The sequence below is a fragment of the Amia ocellicauda genome, chromosome 16 (genome assembly GCF_036373705.1).
Source record: "Amia ocellicauda isolate fAmiCal2 chromosome 16, fAmiCal2.hap1, whole genome shotgun sequence".
NCBI lineage: Eukaryota > Metazoa > Chordata > Actinopteri > Amiiformes > Amiidae > Amia > Amia ocellicauda.
Genome location: NC_089865.1, coordinates 8,685,603 through 8,704,932, shown reverse-complemented (window position 1 = coordinate 8,704,932; position 19,330 = coordinate 8,685,603). Strand labels below are relative to the sequence as shown.

Genomic DNA, 19,330 nt, shown 5'->3' with positions numbered 1-19,330 from the left:
ACAGCGAACTTCAGTCAGCATTTTTATATCCTTATCAAATTCGACACTGTTTACTTGGGATATATGATGTAATTGAAGAAGGAGCTTTCTGTCCCAAATATGTTTCTCACACACACTACTCCCAAGGGTATGCATGCATACGTATCGTCTACTTCAGGGGGTTTTCAAACCGGTCCTGGAGTCCCCCCTGCCCTGCTGGGTTTTGTTCCAACCAAGCTCTTAATTGCTTAATTGAATCCGTAATTTACCTACAAAAACCAGCAGCGCAGGGGGTACTCCAGGACCGGTTTGAAAACCGCTGGTCTACTACTGTAAACACCTTAAATATGTCCCTTTAACCATACTTTGCTAAATACAATCTTTATATATATAACATGCACGTCACTAAACCAATTCTAATCCTTGACAGCCATGGGCAGGTACTGAAACTTAACTGCACTTTCCTGTCCATACACTGAGATCATGAAATATATTGATTTGCATTAGCTAAGCCATACAGCATATATTCCACAATCGTGTGTTACTAACATAATGGACCATATTATTGTCTATGTGGTGTATACAGACGATCTCTGTCTGTAAATAATATATGTGTTTAGTGATTCAGATCAGGCTCCCACAGCAGGCAAAGTCAGTAGATCATCGATTGACCTGCTGTCCGGCCCTGTGCACAATGTGACTGACACTAGAGTGAACAAAGACATTACATTAAATTAAATCTCTCTCTCTCTCTATTTATCTGTCTGTCTATTTATTTATTTATTTATGTTGGCACACATTATCCTCCCAACAAACTAATGCCGTTTCATAAGTATTCATAATATAACAACAACAAGGACAGTAATAATAACCAGGTTGGACTAAAGAATGTCAACTAAAGCCAATGTTGCAATACAAATGAAAGTTGAAACAGTTGCAGCGGTGGTGTCTGTGTGTAAGTTTGCAGCAGGGCCGCCACACCCCGCACTCCAGCCGAGCGAGAAGGCGGGGAGCGGAGACACCTTTCCCGGGAGGGGCCAGAAACTCGCCCTGCGCTGGATTGGCAAACTTTCCAGGAAATATCAGTGCGCCCCGCACGACGTCAAGCTTCAAACTTAGCCTCACCCTTAAAGTTACATAAACTTCAGAAATAGTATTTGTGTACGTAGGGTTACATGAAATACACTCTCCCCCACCCAGAGGAAGAAGCTGCTGCTGTGTGTGTGTTTGTGTGTTTGTGTGTTGGCGAGGCCTGTCATCGAAAAGTGGTAAGTGCAGTGGTGGTAAAACCTGATGCATGTTTGCCTGTTTGTTTGTTTCCTTCTTTTTTTTTTTTCTTCTTCTACGTCTACTGTATTTTTTAAATTAAATGACACTTAAACATCACGTTAATCTCCGCGTGTACGTGTTTATTAACCTGGGTTGACTTCATAACAAATGCACGCAAATTGTGCGTCAGCTCCAGCCTGTTGTGTTTAGGGACGTCGACATCTGTTCAGGTTAACACAGGTACTAAGTTAAGCGAGTTATTGTGAGGCGTTTTATTATAGCGAATAAACAGGCTCTCTCATGTCAGACAATCAGATTAACAACCCTATTCAGGCTTCTCCGCTTTTTATGTAACTCTTACAGATTGTCTTTAAACGGCTCTACCATAAAATTATATACTGTTTGTAATGTACATTTGTTTACGACAGGGTGTAGGCCTGGGATCTCACTGGTTTACGTTGTATCCTGACCAGAATACAAATGTGGTTAGAAATTATTTTACACGTTTGTTTTTGTGTGTGTTTTACACGTCAGTCTGAAAAATAGTAGTACAGCATATGATTGCAAGTAATGTTCTGGTCCCATCTTTTCTTTCATGTTGAAAAGGAAACTATAAACACTGTAAATACAAGATTTCTTTCACAACACGCCTTAAAAGCCTGGATACTTGAAAGTGCCATATTGTCTGAATTGTTAAGGGGAAAATCAACCACACTTGTGTTTTCTTTTTAATAGTGATCTTAACCGTGTATCTGTATTGATTGTATCATTATGTAAAAATAACAACTAACTAACTAACAACATGTCTAATTTGTTCCACCTTATATTATGGAAATTCTGTATTATCATGGAAAAATGTACTTAATAACTTCGTGTTATTATTGGGTGTGTCTGTTTCAAAGACTTGAAAGGACACAGTACTCAACCCATTTATCTCATTAGGAAGTAGTGGTTGCTATGAAAAACACTCAAATAAATACTAGAGGATAACAGCACTGACTTTACAGTGTGTGGCAAAAATTGTCTTTCCAGGTAAAGAAAATGAGCCAGAATCTTAAAACTTTCCAGTTATTATTTTGCTTTTTTCCTAGCAATGTGATGTTGAGTTGATTTGGCTTTCCTGCTGACTAATAGTTATCTTGAACTAGAACCAAGTTGCTGTTGAAATGGAAATTAAAGTCCCAGAAGATATAATAACGTGCTGTGAACATTCAAAGCTGAACATACTCCTCATAAAGAAAGCTAGTAGTTTGCGAGCATTATCTACTATTTTAAAACATGTAAAACAGTCAAAATGGAAAGTCAATCTCAGGTCATATTAGTCTACTGTTCATAAAACTGAACTGGTCACTGTTCTTTGTATCCGCTTATTTACAAGCAAGGCCTAGAAAGTACTGTCACAGGATACTGCAACAATAGATAACAATGTCTTCTCTGGTGAGATGTGACAATTAAAGTTGTAGGCCTATATTGCAGCAGTGTCTCATCACAAACCCATCTATGTCATTATTAGGGCCCTATGAAATCAGTTTGATTATTCAGAATTTTCGGACTCCCAGAAATAAAACTCTTTTGGCATACACAAGCTAAAATTCATATAAGAGATGGCGAATGTGTTACAAACCTCTCAGAATATCAACATATTTTTGTTCTTTGTTTTTACAGAATTGAACTAGAAACTTAAACCTTTTACAATGTCACATCCTCATATTCCACCAAGCTATGATGAATCAAGGAATCCACTTTATGCTCCTCACCATGGAGAACCTCCAGCTTATGGCTTTGAAGGTCAGCCTCAGCCAGGCATGTACCCCGGGCAACCAAGCATGTACCCCGGGCAACCAAGCATGTACCCCGGGCAACCAAGCATGTACCCCGGGCAACCAAGCATGTACCCCGGGCAACCAAGCATGTACCCCGGGCAGCCAAATATGTACTCCGGACAGCCAGGCATGTTTCCGGGACAGCCAGGCATGTTTCCGGGACAGCCAGGACCGCAGTATGGGCCCGGTCATCCAGCACCTGGAATGCCACCAATGATGCCACCAGTGATCCCTCCAATGGTTCCGACTTCTCCCTTAAACCAAGGTAAATTTCTGAGCAGTACTTAAGGTGAACATATTACTTGATACTGTATATGTCTGCCAATTTTAATTTATATATTTAAAATATTTCACCAGACTATAGGTCTAACCTTTCTGTATAGATAGCTTGTTGCAGCTTTGCTATAGGCATTGCTGTTTCTTATATTTGCACCTTTTTCTTCAGGAATAATACTGTGTGAATTCTGATTAAGCTGTTTGTTCAAAGGGTAGCACCTAGGATATTGTGTTTAAGTTGTCCAAAATGTAAATATTCAATTATAATCTTGCTAAAAGGTACATGAAAATGTTAGCTGCAAACAGAATACTTATTTTGAAATGCTTCTGCACTGCCACTTTTCCTTTTCTTTGCTTATTACACAGATACCCCAGTTAACTAAATACTGATAAACATTGAGAATGTTTTGTCTTAATAGAAAAAAGTTAACCTTGTTTTCTGTTGCAGTTTTTTTTATGATGATCACTTTCAGACACAGTTAGCATTTTTGCCTTCTAGAAGGCAAACAAGAATGTGTAATTACATTCAGGTCTTGAAATATAATCTTTTATAGAATATCTATTTATACGTGGGATACAAGCATATCCCAGCAGCTGTCCAGTACAGTTATTTGTATGAGTACAGAACCACTTTTAAACTTTCCCATCTGCCCAGCCTTGCAATAAGGTTTAATAACAAAGTACATCACTAATATGTGTAGGTGGTAATAATTTGTACGGTGCTACAACCACTGCAGGAGACACAGAAGGATTCACCTCTCAGAGCTGGGATGACAAGACGGTACGACACGCATTCATCCGGAAAGTAAGAGACTGTTACCCAAATTAACTTAATTTATCCATGATTTCAGTTTCTTTTTTTGTCATTTAAGCTTTTGCAAGAAATTTCAAACACGATAGTGCTGTGAACACCATAGTAGTTTTAGAGGCATCTAGTTAGTGCTCTTCACTAAATCAAGCAACTTCCTGTTTCTGTGTTGTCAAGAGTCCAATCATAATAAATACATAATATCTCTATCTTGCGGCTTCTGATATGGATTATTTTAAGAAAAATACACCTTACTTTATTGTATCACAATTTTTTTTTATAAACTTTGAATTATTATAAATTGTTTAGCTAAAAATCACTCCTAGTTTAGGTAAAAAAATATTTTTGGTTAATCACACACTACCTAAAATACAGAAAAACTAAAAACACACACTATACAATTGCATTGGATTAAATGTTTACTTGGCAGAAATTTGCAAATTGCAATCAGTCCCAAGTGGTGTGTGTACTATGCACAGTATTTAGCAGTGTTTTGAGTATTAAATGTTTTGTTTTTATGATTATATTTACTTAGAGAACTTCCACCCTTGCCAAGATATCATTTAATTTATTTTAATTATTTTGGAAGCAGACAGTACTTGATTGTTTTCTTTAATTGCATCATACAATACCGCTAGTAACACATACGCTTAATATTTAATTTATGTACACTCAAATTATGAATTAAAAGGTATTTAATTATTATGAAAAAAGATATGGATCTTGTGTTTTTTTTGTCTGCTACTACAGGTATACCTCATTCTGGCAGCCCAGCTCCTGGTTACAGTCACATTTGTGGCTGTCTTCACATTTTGGTTAGTGGGAAGATACTGTGCACTAATTAGAATAGAGCTTTTGGATGAACATGTTTTCTTATCTAAGTAAAAAAAAAAAAAAAAAAAAACACAGCTATTTGTGTCTTACTGTCTGTCCCTGTGTCATTCACAATATGTAATAAACATACTATGTATTTACGTATTAAAAAACTTTTATCCATGGTTATTGCTTAACCCTTTCAGTCAGATTTATTTACTTCATAATAATAGCAGTTTGCTTTATTTTGTCGCGTAATGTAAAGTTTACTATCCATCCACATTCTGTGCTTCTTAATTTTCCACATTGACAATTATGTATGTTTTAAATACACAGAGAGTAACTGAAATAATTTAATTTAGGGCGTTACAAAAATGAGTTCTTACAGTATTTTCTAAAAATCTTAATGCAGTGAATAGTAATACATACTTATGTATGTATAATTATGACTCTTCACTTATTTATTTTTTTGTGTGAGTTATGACTTTATAGCCACTTCATTACATGAACTAAAGTGATCTTAGACTAACATATCAGCTGTTTGTCTAACTGGTTCCTTGTTGTCTGTGTCACATTTGTATTTTACAGTTCACCAGTTCGCCTGTTTGTCTCCAGAAATTCATATATATATTGGATATCCTAGTAAGACACATTTTCTTTCAGCATACAGTGATTTCAGTAATACTACTTATCCTTTGTTGCTTTTAATGTCAGTGAACAGTTTTAAACCTGTTACATCAATAGTTTTATCCTGTCCATCATACATTGTTTAGTTTTAGTTTTTTTATTGATGTGTGAAGTGATTTTGTATATTTTGTATGTATGCTCTGTTGGTTGTATGAATCCAATTAATCATTCATATCTTACACTGTTTCACTTAAAGCTTTACATTTGTAAACTCCTTACAAATAAATATTTTGAGAATATGACTAACACACTTTAAATAATTGCCCAATTACAGCTTATTTCTTCAACCTTGTTTTTTTCAACAGTGGTTTTTTCACGGTCACGTATCTTGTACTTGTTTGCTGTCAGGGACCTAGGTAAGTAAACGAATGACCCATTGACAGCAACTTTACAGTACATTGTTAAATTGTCCCATACAATTTAAATTGTATTTGTGTTTTAGTAACACAGACCTCTATCTTTCTTTAGGAGGCGTTTCCCTTGGAATATAATCTTGCTGGTGATATTTGTAAGTAGCAATTTAACTGTAATTAAAGGATAGCAGGTATAATGTCCTAACATGTTTACATTTTTACAAATTTCAGTCAGTTCTTCTTGGGGAATTCAGGATGTCTGTTGGTGGCTTAATACAGATTAAATATATTTGTAAATAAAATACATGAACACTGTACATACAAAAAAACAACTTAAGAATGCAAGTAGAAAATATATACTTAAGTATTATATTTAGATATACAGTATATGAACATGTATTTATAGTCTTTTAAAATACTGAAAATTAAAAATAAATGTTGAACTATAAATTGAATAGTATAAACACTTTAGTGGATAGTCGTATTGGTAAAGAAATACAATACATTCATATTGACTCCCTTTGTAATGTTTCTGTTTTAAATTTTAAAAATGCAAATTTGATTTTACACCAGTGATGTGAAGGTAAAAGAGTATAGCAATGTGTGAATAAATACAAGTTACATGATTTCGTATTGCCTTCTTGTTTCTTTAGACACTTGCTATGTCATATATGACAGGAACAATTTCAAGGTTGGTACTGTACATTAACATTACACCAATATAAATTGATACATATTGTTTTAAACTGATCTCTTCTTTACCTTGAAATATTTGTTTTTGAAATAATGTAGACTGTTCAGAATAATACGTTTAAGTATATTATTGTAATCACTGGGCTGTGATAATTGCGCTGTAACTGAAATATATTTTTATATAAATGATGGGTTATGTATGCTGTAATATAGCCTATATAATATTTATTTTTTCCAGTTATTATGACACCAAAGCAGTGTTTCTTGCTCTTGGAATAACTGCCATCGTCTGCATCATAGTGACTATCTTCTGTTTTCAGACGAAGGTAGAATTTCCATATTTCTGTACAAATTATGAGGTTTTATATATATATATACAACGTTAAAATCAAGTAGCTCAGTGAAATATTTATAAACTGGTATCAGTTTTGAAAAAATAATTTCTTAAGATGTACATTTATCACGATTAGCCTTGAAATGAACATGCCTTTAACCTTGCCATGTTGGCAATTAAAACAATCATAACTGCAGAGAATGAGAATGCCGATATAGATATAGATATAGATATAGATACAGATCAGTATGAGAAGAAACCTGCCACAAGGAACATTTGTATATATCATTATATATATATTTGATTATACAGTCTGTATCATTTAAAAGTATAGACTTGTGAAGTGCTGTTGATTTATATGTAGTTCTGATAAGATGTTTAAGCAATTTTGTCTCTTTGTACTTAATTTGTAGCACTTACTACCAAGCTTATAAGTGCAATTAATATAGCTTTATTTACATAGCCAAATGAATCTCCTGTATGTATATTTTTTTGATGGTTCAGCTTGCCATGATAAAGTGCTGTCATTAACTGTATCGTTGTGACTCAGGTGGATTTCACTTCATGTGGAGGGCTGTTCTGTGTGCTGGGAATTGTTGTTATGGTCACTGGGATCATCACTGCAATCGTGTTGTCATTTAAATATGTAAGTGCTACCATTTTCTGTTACAAAAATGTTTAAACCCCAAGAAGCAAATTTACCAATATCCGGATTCTATACAATTCCTAATGAAAGCATTCTGTATTCAGTTGTGTTTCAAATTAAATGTAATGGGTATTCAAACTTGTTTGTAATCCAAAGGTGCTTTATGAATGCTGCTAAACTTTTATACATTGTATGCACAATCTAGCTATTCTTCTTTTTAAATGTAAATGCTGTGATAAACTGGTAGTTATTTTAAAGTATACATCTATAATCTTGTTTAAATGTTTGTACTCAGATTCCATGGCTTCATATGTTGTATGCAGCCATCGGAGCAATTGTCTACACCTTGGTAAGTCATACTTTTCACAAGAATACTTCTTTAAGCATTTAAGGCAAATTATTGCAAAAACAAATATTAATTTGAGATTGTGCCCTCTCTATAAACGTGTTTTTTGCAGTTCTTGGCCTACCACACTCAGCTTCTCATTGGGAATCGAAAACACTCCATCAGCCCTGAGGAATATGTCTACGGAGCGCTCTCTCTGTACGTCGATATTATCCAGATCTTTACTTTCCTGTTGCAACTCATTGGCTCGTCAAGATAGGAATGGAGCCGAAGAACAGCAGGAACAAAATTAGATGTTTACCTTTCTCTTCTCATGCACACTTAACTGTTTGTTACATGTGTAAATGCCATGCTGATTTTTTACATTCTACATAGAGACATATGCTTTGTTTGAAGTGTACACATTTCTGTAGCCCTGAGCTTTTTCATTTATTCAGTAGCAGTAGTTATTAGATCAAATACCCACAACTACTTTATATGTTCATGTCATTATTTTCCCTAAAATATCTTGGGCTCATCATTTTATTCAACCATAAACATCAAAGGTGAACGAAGTGCACCATTACTAAATAACTACATTTGATTTTTCTTTCCATTGTTCGTATATATGTTTTGCTTAACTGATTTGTGATGGATATTTGAGTTGTATTTTTTTTTTTTAATTGAAGAAATGTATACATTGTATTCCTTGTTACTGAAATGATATTGTTTACACTGGTTATTGAAAGGGATGTACGATAAGTGAAAGTGGACATTAGTTCTGGAACTGTCAATGGCATAGCTATACCTGCACCATAAAATAAATGTGTGGGTCAGCATTTTGCATGGCACAGTAATTATTCAATGTGCAATATAAACAGCCATACAAAAGTTTAATGTTTTACTGGCTCTCCCTGAAATGTAAAATGTTGTCAATATGGGAAAAAATCCTTATTTTAAAGAAAAATGCTCTACTTCTGTATTTTGTTAAAAATAAAATGTATTTAATGTATTGCTGGTATATTTCACCATCTGACTCCAAAGCAAAATATTGATTTAAGAAGAATATTAAGAAACAAAATTAAACCAGGTGGTGCTTAGAAACTGTATCCTAAAGAAAACTTTGCTGCAGAAAAATTGAGAGGAAGAATAATTTTATAGCACAATGAATACAGAACACTATCTTTAAAAAGGGTCCATAAAATGTATTGATATTTGGTTGGTGTCACACAGATAAGATGGATGTTTTGATAAAAACATTGTTACTGCAAGTTGAATGGGATAGACTCCAGTTGTTTGTCAATATGCATGTGCTGTTAAATAAATATGACCAAATGCAATGTATATGTCTAAGATTTGTGTTGCGATGTCATTTACTTTTGTGATTGATTTCACATTGTTTAACAACATTTGAAATCAACTAAGGCACACTGACTTAATTCACAAATGAAAATAACATTTCAATGAATTAACATTTTCTAGTATATTTTTTTCTCTGGTAACATCCAACTTTTACATTAGATAAACATTCAAAAGAACATGTTTGTATCACGTCCGTTGAGTTCTGTTCTGACATTTTGGGCAGCACTGAAGTAGAATGCAAACCCCATTTCATTAATTGTTGTCTGAATAAATTAACATGATGGAAATGTCAAGAAAGAGTTTTTACAGGCCTGGTAAACTTCAATCATCATTTAACCAATTTTAATAATTTAAAAAGCATTATACCACACTAACCAAGTCTAGTTTTAGTATTGTCATGGGTCTTGTTTGAATTCGCCTAACTGGAAAATGAGACTGAATTAAAGAAAATATATACAATATATTTTATTACATTTTCATGGACAGGCAGAAGGAAGAGATTGTTTTAATAGTGCAGTCTGGATTCAGGTCATTCGGTTTTTGGTAATGTATTGTATCTTTCACGCTCATAAATTCCTTCATTTGCTTTCTTCATCCTCTGTCGTACTTTCAATTGTTTTAAGCGATTCTTATCAACCTCTCGCTTTGCAAGAAGAAAACCAATGATTCCAGAGGGTAATCCAATGATCCTGAAAAAAGTAACATAACATTTTTTGTGTATAAAGACAATTCAATGTATATTTCTAATCTAAAAACAAGCACACATTTCAATTTTAAGCATTAATGAAGAGCACAGCTATCAGTGACTATCGAATCCCTACAGCACAAATGCAGAAAGGACTTTAATTTTGTTTTCAATACATTAAAAATATATAGTTAATTTTATTAGCAGGTGTGTTCTGTATTTGCAAGATATAAACACAGGTTACAGATGAAAGCACTGATCTGAAACGTCTAAAGGAAATGTTAATACCAAGCAAGTCCAACTTTCATCATAGGGTTATGGGCTTTCCGTTTGGGAATGTACTCTGGTCCCTCAGGTGCGGATTTTCCTGGTTCTGCTGCAGAAAGCATGGGCGCGCTTCTGTGATGCCAGCGCAACAATGCACCATTATACTGCCACACCTGACCTGGACCTGACAGAAAACATGTCTTTAAATCCGAGATCTCTTCTACAAACATTCATATATAACACATGTATAAAGAGGATCCTTTATTTACCAAGCGTAGAATGGGCGGAAACGCAGTTCTAATTTCGATACATTTTTCAACATTTTCTTCCTAAAAATGTATGCATAAGTGCGCATTAATGTGATGATGAAGGGGAGCAGGTTCACAGGTGCTGACTGAACAATACATTTGCTTTTCTGCTCTAACGTAACAAGTTATTGCGATTATCTGTTAATAATCTAAGACATTCCTGTACTAGCTATAGAAACGTCCTCTAATAATTTCGTAATCTATAGCTCACGATGTTGATAAGTTTTTGAAGCCGTTTAAAAACCTGTTTTTCAGTATTTAAAATATGTATACACCAAACATTATGTATAGCCATGACTAAACTTGTCTGATATTTAAAAATATACTAATTATTTGATATAATCCAGCTATCACTTAATAATATATTTATACTTACTTCTTAGAGCAATTGTCCCCATCAGATTCCTACAGGGCGCCGCCATCTTGCACAAATTCCCAAGAATCATTGCGACACTTCCGCATTCTCACACGAATATCCCACATGCTGATGCGAAATCATTTTAATCAGCGAAACATGAATCAGGCGACACTGAAATAGAACACCAAAGCGCTTTGCCTTGCTCTGCTAGATATTACAGAGCCTCTCGTTATTAATAATAGGAGTTCAAATAAGTGTAATACTGGTGCGCTTTAAGTGTTGTGGTAAAAATAGTGCTTGTTATAAAGATATTAGGCCATGCGTATCTTACTTCATATAAAATTGTATTATAGAAGACTGATTATGGAGACAGTTATGGTTGCCAACCCTTCCAGGAAAGTAAGACGGATTTCAATGTAACATCTATAAGCATGTGCCTGAAGTGTGAACTGACCTGTAACTAAAGCTGTAACTTTAGCCCCAAAATGAGGAGAGCCAGATTCAATACTTTGCAGAATCACAGGTATAATCCCAACACCAATGCTTTAAATCCCATAATAAATCCAGAGTAACTGGAATAAAATACAGTTTAAGATTGTATTCGTTAAGGCTGGACCGATTTAGGTTCGTGAAAAAGCTTAACGCAGGTAAAGGTTAGGGCTGCATGTTTAGAAAAAATACAAAAGATTGAGGCTTCTGCTTTTAGGGCTAATCAAGGAAAAACTCAACCCTCACACTCGTTAACAAAATCCCATAAACTTCCCTAACAGGTTCCCTAACTTCCCTAAATTATAATGGATGCAAATGTGTTAAAGCAGCAGCATACTAAACATTTTTCATATGTCTAGTAAATCTATAATGAAAAGATCAAACCGTAAAAACAAGAGCAGATACATTTGTCCATATTAGTCACATTGCAGCTCTTTCCAAATTTACTTCAAAAGACAAAACCGAAAACATGATACACCAATCAAATTGATAAAATATGAATAAAATGGTTTATAAAAAGACAATGGAATGATTGGACAGTCATGGGTGTTTACATTACAGATTTTGGAACAGAAAGGTAAACGAACATTTTGCCTTATTTTTAAAAGCACTCGTTTACTGCAATAAAAAATAAGCAATGCTTTGAAGTAACCAAAGCAACATATTTACAGCACTACGTTCCATGCGGTCTCATTCTACAAGAAAGTCCACCAAGAGAAGAGCATTTCAGACCCAGCAGTCCTTTTGCAGTGTACATTAATATGAATGTACATATCTTTAAAAAGAAATTCAGCCCAATGAAAATGCTTGACTTTTCCATCTGCTCTCTTGATATTCTCAAAACTGCAGAACTTGGAGGGGAGTTTCGATCCATTTTAATCTTCCAGTGTATAGTTAGGGTTCACAACCAGGATTGCCTCCTGCTCTGTTTCAGATGCTTCAGAAGATCCCTTCAACCCACTTTCTCTCAGTTCAATAAGTATGTGGTCCTGAAAAACAACCAAATTCCTAGTTAGCCAACAATCATTACCATAAAACAAAAGTCACAACTTTACAGAAATATACAGCAGAACACGTTCACTTACATAATGTACAAGTCTGTGGATGATTTTTTCAATAATTTTCTTTTTGTTAATCAGCTCCTCTTCAGAATCAATTTCAGACTCCATTTCCTTCAGGTACCAGTTGATCAATGCACTCTTCTTCAGACCAGATTCATCATCATCTGCAATTAATTCAGGACATAAAAATGAAGCATGAAACTCACATAAGACTTGTGCTTTGTCCAAACAAAGAAAATAATATATTACCAAAGATATGGGACTCGGCCCACATGTCAATGAAAGATTTTACTCATCACAGGGCAGTTCATTTATTCCAACTAAAAGAATAAGTCCATTAAACTCATGAAAGTTTTGTTCGCATAAAAAAATGTGCCACTGGTAGACAGCAGTTTGAAGTTTTAAATGTCAACCTGGTTGGGACAATACTGTCTTGGAAAAAAAGCATATACTCATGCAAAAAGGGTTCTGGAAGAGCGTCATTAGGTTTACTTGAAGTCGTTTACCTTCCTCTGCCTTCCTGAGGTGAAGGACAATGAGGTTTGACAGGCGCCGGTACTCGGTGAAAGACAGGCGTAGAGAGGGCTTCCCAGCAGCATCAGCCTCACCATTTTCAGCGTGACCACCGATTCCATTCACTTCACCATTGACAGCGTCCGGTGCATCATGACCTATTGAAATGAAAGCGTCCTGGTTGAAGTAGCTATTACACCTGGAATTACTTCAGTTAAGAACAAGTTTTACTAGTATTTACATTAAAAAAAAAAAAAACATCTTCCAGCATCAGATTGCAAACCTAGCTGTAGAATCTGTACCGTTTATTCCATTGGGCACATCCTCCTCTTCAGCTTCCTCCTCCTCCTCCTCCTCCTCCTGCTCTAAGTTGACATCGGGAGTCTCCACACGGATGACAGATTTGTTCAGCAACCTGAAGGCTTCTTTAACGTGCTTTGGTTGTACCTACATGACAAGAAAAGCATTGAAAGGTCTACACTAAACATATAAAGCACATATGTGAATCACAGCAAGTATTTATTGGCGAGCTGGTGGAAGGCAATGACCAAAGACAGGAATGTGCTCAATATTTTGGACTGGATATTATTCAAAAGGTATGCAATTAAGTTTTTTGCTTCTGCTTCAGATGGGAGAAGCTGCCCTCACCTCGTCACAGCAGTGCATCCTGGCCATGGCTTCAGAAAGCCGAATCATACTCTCCAGCTGCCTGACTGTGATCCTCCAGGCTGACTTGGTGACACCAGAGCCGTCCCTCTGCCGCAGTCGCTTGTACTGCTCAACAATGAAGTCCTCAGATTCTTTGGAAATCTGTTAATACATTCAGTAAACAATTAATACAAGAAAACTGCTATACAATCAGTACAGTTGCATGAAACCATTATATTTGAGAACACTCACAGGAATGTAAACAAGAGCAGACAGAGATTAACAGATTTAAAATATAACCCACCTTTGGTTTGAACTGCCGGGCAAACAGCAGGTATCTTCGAATTTCATCCAAGGAATAGAGGCGGTCGATAGACTCCTGAATCCTAGAATGGAGATCCACTATACGTCTTGCTATGGCGTAATCTGTAACCTAAAATAAAACCACAAGTAGTCAGAATACCATTAATTATAGGAGTCTTTTGACATTACACACCCATTTACAGAATGGTGCAATAGAAAAACATGCCAAATTGTAACGTAGTGTAGCTATTGCTTTCAGAGAGTATTGCCACTCACCTCATTGCAGTCATCGACCAAAATGAAGAAGAGATCGAATCTGGACATGATGGGTGCAGAGAGATTCACGTTCTGCTTCAGGGACTTTGATCTGTCATAGCGACCACTGATTGGGTTCGCTGCTGCTAAAATGGAGGTCCGGGCATTCAGGGTGGCCTGGGGACGAAGACATTCATTGAGTAGAAGAACAATCATTCTTCAGGCAACCTTTCATGAAAAATACAACAGCTCAAAAACTATCCACCTCTGGATTAATACACTTAAATAAAGCAGATGTTACTCATATTGTAAAAGCAATGGAATAATGTTCTCCGAGTTTTCACTCACCTTGACCCCTGCTTTTGTGATCGAGATGGTCTGCTGTTCCATCGCTTCATGGATGGCCACTTGGTCTTTCGTGTCCATTTTGTCAAACTCGTCAATGCAGCATACACCCTGACGTTGAAAAGAAACATTTGCATCATTTTAATGTGACACACTGCCAGATCATGCTAACATACGTGACAAATGCGCAATTGGCACAAATCAGGACTTAAAGAAAGCAGCTTACATTGTCAGCCAGCATGAGAGCTCCAGCTTCAATGACAAACTCGTGAGACTCTTCGTCCCTGACCACAGCAGCGGTCAATCCCGCAGCACTGGACGCTTTCCCACTGGTGTACACAGCCCGGGGACTGAACTCCTCAACGTGTCTGCAAGACAGCACACACAGACGTGAGTTTGAAGCCAACAAACGATTACATTCCACCTCAGAGAGAAGTGCTTTAAGTAGGAGTATGGTTGAAAAAAAAAAAAAGATTAAGAACCAAGTTAAAGTGCCATAATGCATTAGTGTTGAATTATTCATATTTTATTCATTTGGCAGAAACCCTTATCCAGTTCTTCAACACAGCTAAAATTATCTCGATCAGCGACACAAAATCACAAAACCACGTACTTGAGGAACTGGCTCTTCGCAGTACTGGGGTCTCCCACAACACAGACATTAACGTCCCCTCTCAGCGAGGTCCCCTCCATGGTGGTCTTGGGAACTCCACCGAACAGCATTAGCAGGATGCCCCTCTTCACCTCATCATTACCTGAACAGACAAACACTCAGTGAGGCACAACATCCCACCTTCAAACTCCATGATCAGAGCCGAGGCTTTATAACAACACACACTTTGTTTCAGGTACTTGCTTTGAACTTGTCATTAGTATTCAGTTGATCACTTGAAATTCAATAGATACACACTATAAGCCTAGAAGAATACTTGAAAATTAATTAGAAACTCATTTCATATGAAAACACCTACCGTGAATGGTAGGGAAGAGGCTGGTGCAGAGGTTGTGGTAAAGGTTCTTGTCCTGGCTCATCTCGAACACTTTCTCCCACTCTTTCACCGACATCTGATTCTTTATACTCTCGGCTGTCTGCTCTTCATCTCGCAGCTCCTTTCCTCCGAACTGCAAGAGAGAAACCTCTTTAACAAGCGCACTATTAAGAACGGGACGGGTTTAGCATTAGAAAACCACCCACAGGTGACGCGTGAGACTGCGGTCTGGCTACTTACCCTGGGATTGGTTGGTGCCACGTGACAGGCCAGGAAGGCCAACTTGTACGAGAGGTCTCTCACGCCCAGAGCACGCAGCCCACGCACCCCCTCGTTCTCATAGCCTTGAGAGCCAGCGGTGCGAGAGCTCGTCTCGGACCGCACACCTGCAACAAAAATGCCGCCGAGGTTAACAGTCAGCACCTGGCAACAAGTGCTGTGTTTTTCACTTCCGGTGTTAAAAAACAAGCCATTTAATAAAATTTCACCCCGTGACACTCCAATGCACCAATTGTACTCTGAAAAGAATTTAATCAAAACGATGTAACAGTTTAATAATGATATAAAAGGCACATACCTGGTGTAGTCAGCTGGGAGATGTCTGGGACAACAATCAGAGAGCCCACAAAGTCGCACTTGTCTCCAGCCTGAGCCGACTCCACTGCTTCAGCACGCAGGATTACCTCCATACTGCGGGGAATACTGCCCCGGGGCAGCTCGGCCTGGGTCTCCTGGATTCGCACCTGACGGGAAGAGGACAGCCAGTTCCTTACCACAGCTCCTGAGGTATCAATATTTTGGTACATGCTTTGCCACATGGCTTTATTTTCCTTAAAGCGTGTAAATTCAATGATTCCTGTATGTAATGACATCTATACTACAATAAAGACTTCAGTCATTTAACATTGGAACGTACCTTCTGAAAGTCAATGAACCGGGACTTGTTGGTATCCAGCATGAACCTGCGGCGGTTGCTGCAGACCGGGTTGCGGCAGATGTTGGGCTGGGTGTACTTGAACTGCTGCTCGATGTCCTTCACCACCATCTGGCAGTCCAGGCACAGGAAGGTGCCGCTGACCAGCTCCGGGTGCACAGGGTGAGTGCGGACCACCTGGCCGCTGATCCTCACCAGGGACCCAATGCGCGCCGTCGACAGCTCCCGGATCCTGGCCGAACACAAACCCTCCGTATTGTCACCAGCCCGCAGCAGTGCTTCCAACTGGACTGACACGTGTTCCCAGTCTACTACACACAGTCTTCCCCGATGCATTTGGGAAATCTCAAATACAACCAAGCATTTTGAAGCAGGTACATAATACAAACCAAGAAAAAGCCCATCCCACCACACACCGCATTACAATCTCCCACATGTGTTGACACTGACGTTAAATGGGGTATGACAGCATGCAGTAAGTGACTAGAATAGCAAGAGAGATTAGGGCAATAACCGAGTCATTCTTACTTGTGCCGTGTTGGCAGGTCCTGGATAGCAACATAGAATTCCTTGCTGGCTGGAACATTCCCATGATCGCGGGCAAAATTTCTCACAGCTCGGCACAAAAATGGATAGACTCTAAAAAGGAGGGGGGAAAAAGGATATTTATTTTATTACATTAAAATAAAAAATGAAATTCGGTATGTGTGCAATTGTTTTTATTTTATACCGATCTCTGACAGTGCATTTCTTACACTAATATTTGAAGAAGGTAAATGTATGAGGCAGATGTACCTATAGAACTCCTCCTGGATGGTGGTGGCCAGTTCCTGGTTGAACTGCTCCAGGTCTGTGAAGCTGACCAGCAGTGTGTTCCTCTCGGGACGAATGAGCTCCTCAGCATCTCCCAAGTACTTCACTTCTCCATCACTGTTCAGAAACCTGTCAAAAGACACACTCTCATCAGACCCTGCCTGGGCAGACGCTGACTGTGAAGGGAATCAAAAGTTTCTAATTACATTGCATAAGAAAATAATTTTAGATATCACTTAAAAAAAGGCCACATTGTTCTGAATAGCATGAAGATCTGGACAAATCAACTACAGCGCCATCTGTGGGCCATGCTGTGATCTAGCCTCGCTGAAGATCAACGCATGTGTTGTTGGAGCGCAGATGTCCACAGTTCTGCGCAGATCTGCAGAATTCCACCGATCCCATTGGTGGAGCCGCGCAAACTGGCTCAAATCTGCGTTACATGAACGCGGCCAATAGGCTGCATGGTTTGGTTTTTTCCTTCCTTTACAGACAGACGTTTCCGTTCAACAGCGGATTTTAAAGCATTTAACAGTATAAAAACAGAAAAGCAGCATAAACCATTAAAAAATAAATTATAAAAGTATTTTGTTGCTATAAGATTCCTGTTGGAAACTATGACAGTGAGTTTCAGATAAGGCTAGTGTGTGCTCATCTAAATGAAACCAACATCTGTATCAACTATGTTAAGATTAATATACAAATACAGTTAAATATCGGCTCTATTAAAAAGTTAATTTCACACGCTTAATTAAAACCGTTCTTTGTCTCAAATGTGTATTTTGGCATTAACATTAAACAGATCATAGATAACTATCAAGGCATTTCATTACTGCTACGTATAAAGTTAATTTTTCAAAGCATGAGAACCAGACAGCAAGGTCCCACGTTAAGATCACATCCAGAAAGCGGCCATCGGAAGACTTTACAGCATTACTGTAAAAAACAAATATGGTCACCAGATATTTCTACTAACATTACATAAACTGTACAGTGGATAATTGATTTCAGACTTAACTATCAACATGTCCTATCAACTTTTAAAACTGCATGACTAAAACGATATATATGCACCAACAGATGACCTCGCTACTGCAGTTAGGACTTCATATTCTATAGCCTATACATTATTCAATATTATATTGAATGGACAAAAAAGTTAGTCGTTCGCACGTTGTTGTCTTTCATTACTGATCACTTACTCTTCCAAGAAATCCTGGAATAACTTCTGACACTTCTCCGCCAAGTCGTCTTTGACCTGCTGCCCAGGAGCTCCGGCTGCTGGTTCGGCGAGATCCATGTTCAATTAAACCCGATTAAAACCCGATTAAAAAGACTGAAAACTGACTGCAGGATCTCAGCGCCACAAGTCTCCCCCACGATAGTGAGCAACAATTCGCGCCAAAGCCCAATCCCACGTGTTCACTTTCGCGCCACCAACAACCAATTGCATCCGCACTTTTGCTTCTTCAAACAGCTTGCCGCGGCATTTCAACCAATCAGGGCTCGGGTGTAAATGTAGGCGTGGTGACGAACAGAATACATTAAAAATGGATGCTCTCTTGTAGGAAATCGAAACTGTCAGTGATGTTATGATTGAAAGTTTTTATTACATGCATAAGGCATTTCCTTTATCTATATTTTTAGACCCTATGTACCTGCATAACGTGAAGAGCCAATATATCTTAAAACAGTATACACTAGAAGGCGACACATGGACTTGTATTTTAGAGCGTTATAAACAGGTTTCAAGTTACAGGAGACTGCACACTGCCCCCATCATATGAAGACTGAACCATTGCTTTAAAAAAGTTAAAAGAAGGGTGACAAGTAGAAGAATCTGAAAATAACAAAAAACAAATGCAAGGTAAAGCCAAGGCAAGCCAATAACTTTGCTAAGGAGAGCTGCAGACTTCATAAACTGGCAGCTTTAAATAAAGCCATTATCTTCGGGGGCCTTTCAAACACCATTACAGTAGAACAAAATCACACAA

General features: G+C 37.5%; 2 protein-coding genes across 3 annotated transcripts; one reads left to right on the top strand and one right to left on the bottom strand.

Annotated features, from left to right (window-relative positions):
- Positions 1 to 996: 996 nt before the first annotated feature.
- Positions 997 to 9,346, top strand: LOC136711681 (protein lifeguard 3). 2 transcript variants are annotated; one of them, XM_066688070.1, is made up of 12 exons: positions 997 to 1,247; positions 2,914 to 3,336; positions 4,049 to 4,152; positions 4,906 to 4,970; positions 5,557 to 5,610; positions 5,961 to 6,011; positions 6,124 to 6,163; positions 6,662 to 6,699; positions 6,940 to 7,027; positions 7,586 to 7,681; positions 7,977 to 8,030; positions 8,140 to 9,346. In XM_066688070.1, the coding sequence occupies exons 2-12, from the start codon at positions 2,943 to 2,945 to the stop codon at positions 8,284 to 8,286; spliced, it is 1,131 nt and encodes a 376-aa protein (XP_066544167.1). In that variant the 5' UTR covers positions 997 to 1,247; positions 2,914 to 2,942; the 3' UTR covers positions 8,287 to 9,346. The 2 variants fall into 2 exon arrangements, with proteins under 2 accessions (XP_066544167.1, XP_066544168.1); XM_066688071.1 differs by having other exon boundaries at positions 1,000 to 1,247; positions 4,085 to 4,152.
- Positions 9,347 to 11,965: 2,619 nt separating this feature from the next.
- Positions 11,966 to 18,758, bottom strand: mcm6 (minichromosome maintenance complex component 6). The gene is made up of 17 exons (XM_066688069.1): positions 18,539 to 18,758; positions 17,319 to 17,465; positions 17,052 to 17,162; positions 16,506 to 16,755; positions 16,167 to 16,332; positions 15,830 to 15,975; positions 15,572 to 15,722; positions 15,214 to 15,355; positions 14,827 to 14,968; positions 14,604 to 14,711; positions 14,277 to 14,432; positions 14,002 to 14,130; positions 13,698 to 13,859; positions 13,352 to 13,496; positions 13,043 to 13,207; positions 12,561 to 12,700; positions 11,966 to 12,464 (listed from the first exon to the last, which is right to left on the bottom strand). The coding sequence occupies exons 1-17, from the start codon at positions 18,634 to 18,636 to the stop codon at positions 12,351 to 12,353; spliced, it is 2,472 nt and encodes an 823-aa protein (XP_066544166.1). The 5' UTR covers positions 18,637 to 18,758; the 3' UTR covers positions 11,966 to 12,350.
- Positions 18,759 to 19,330: the final 572 nt, after the last annotated feature.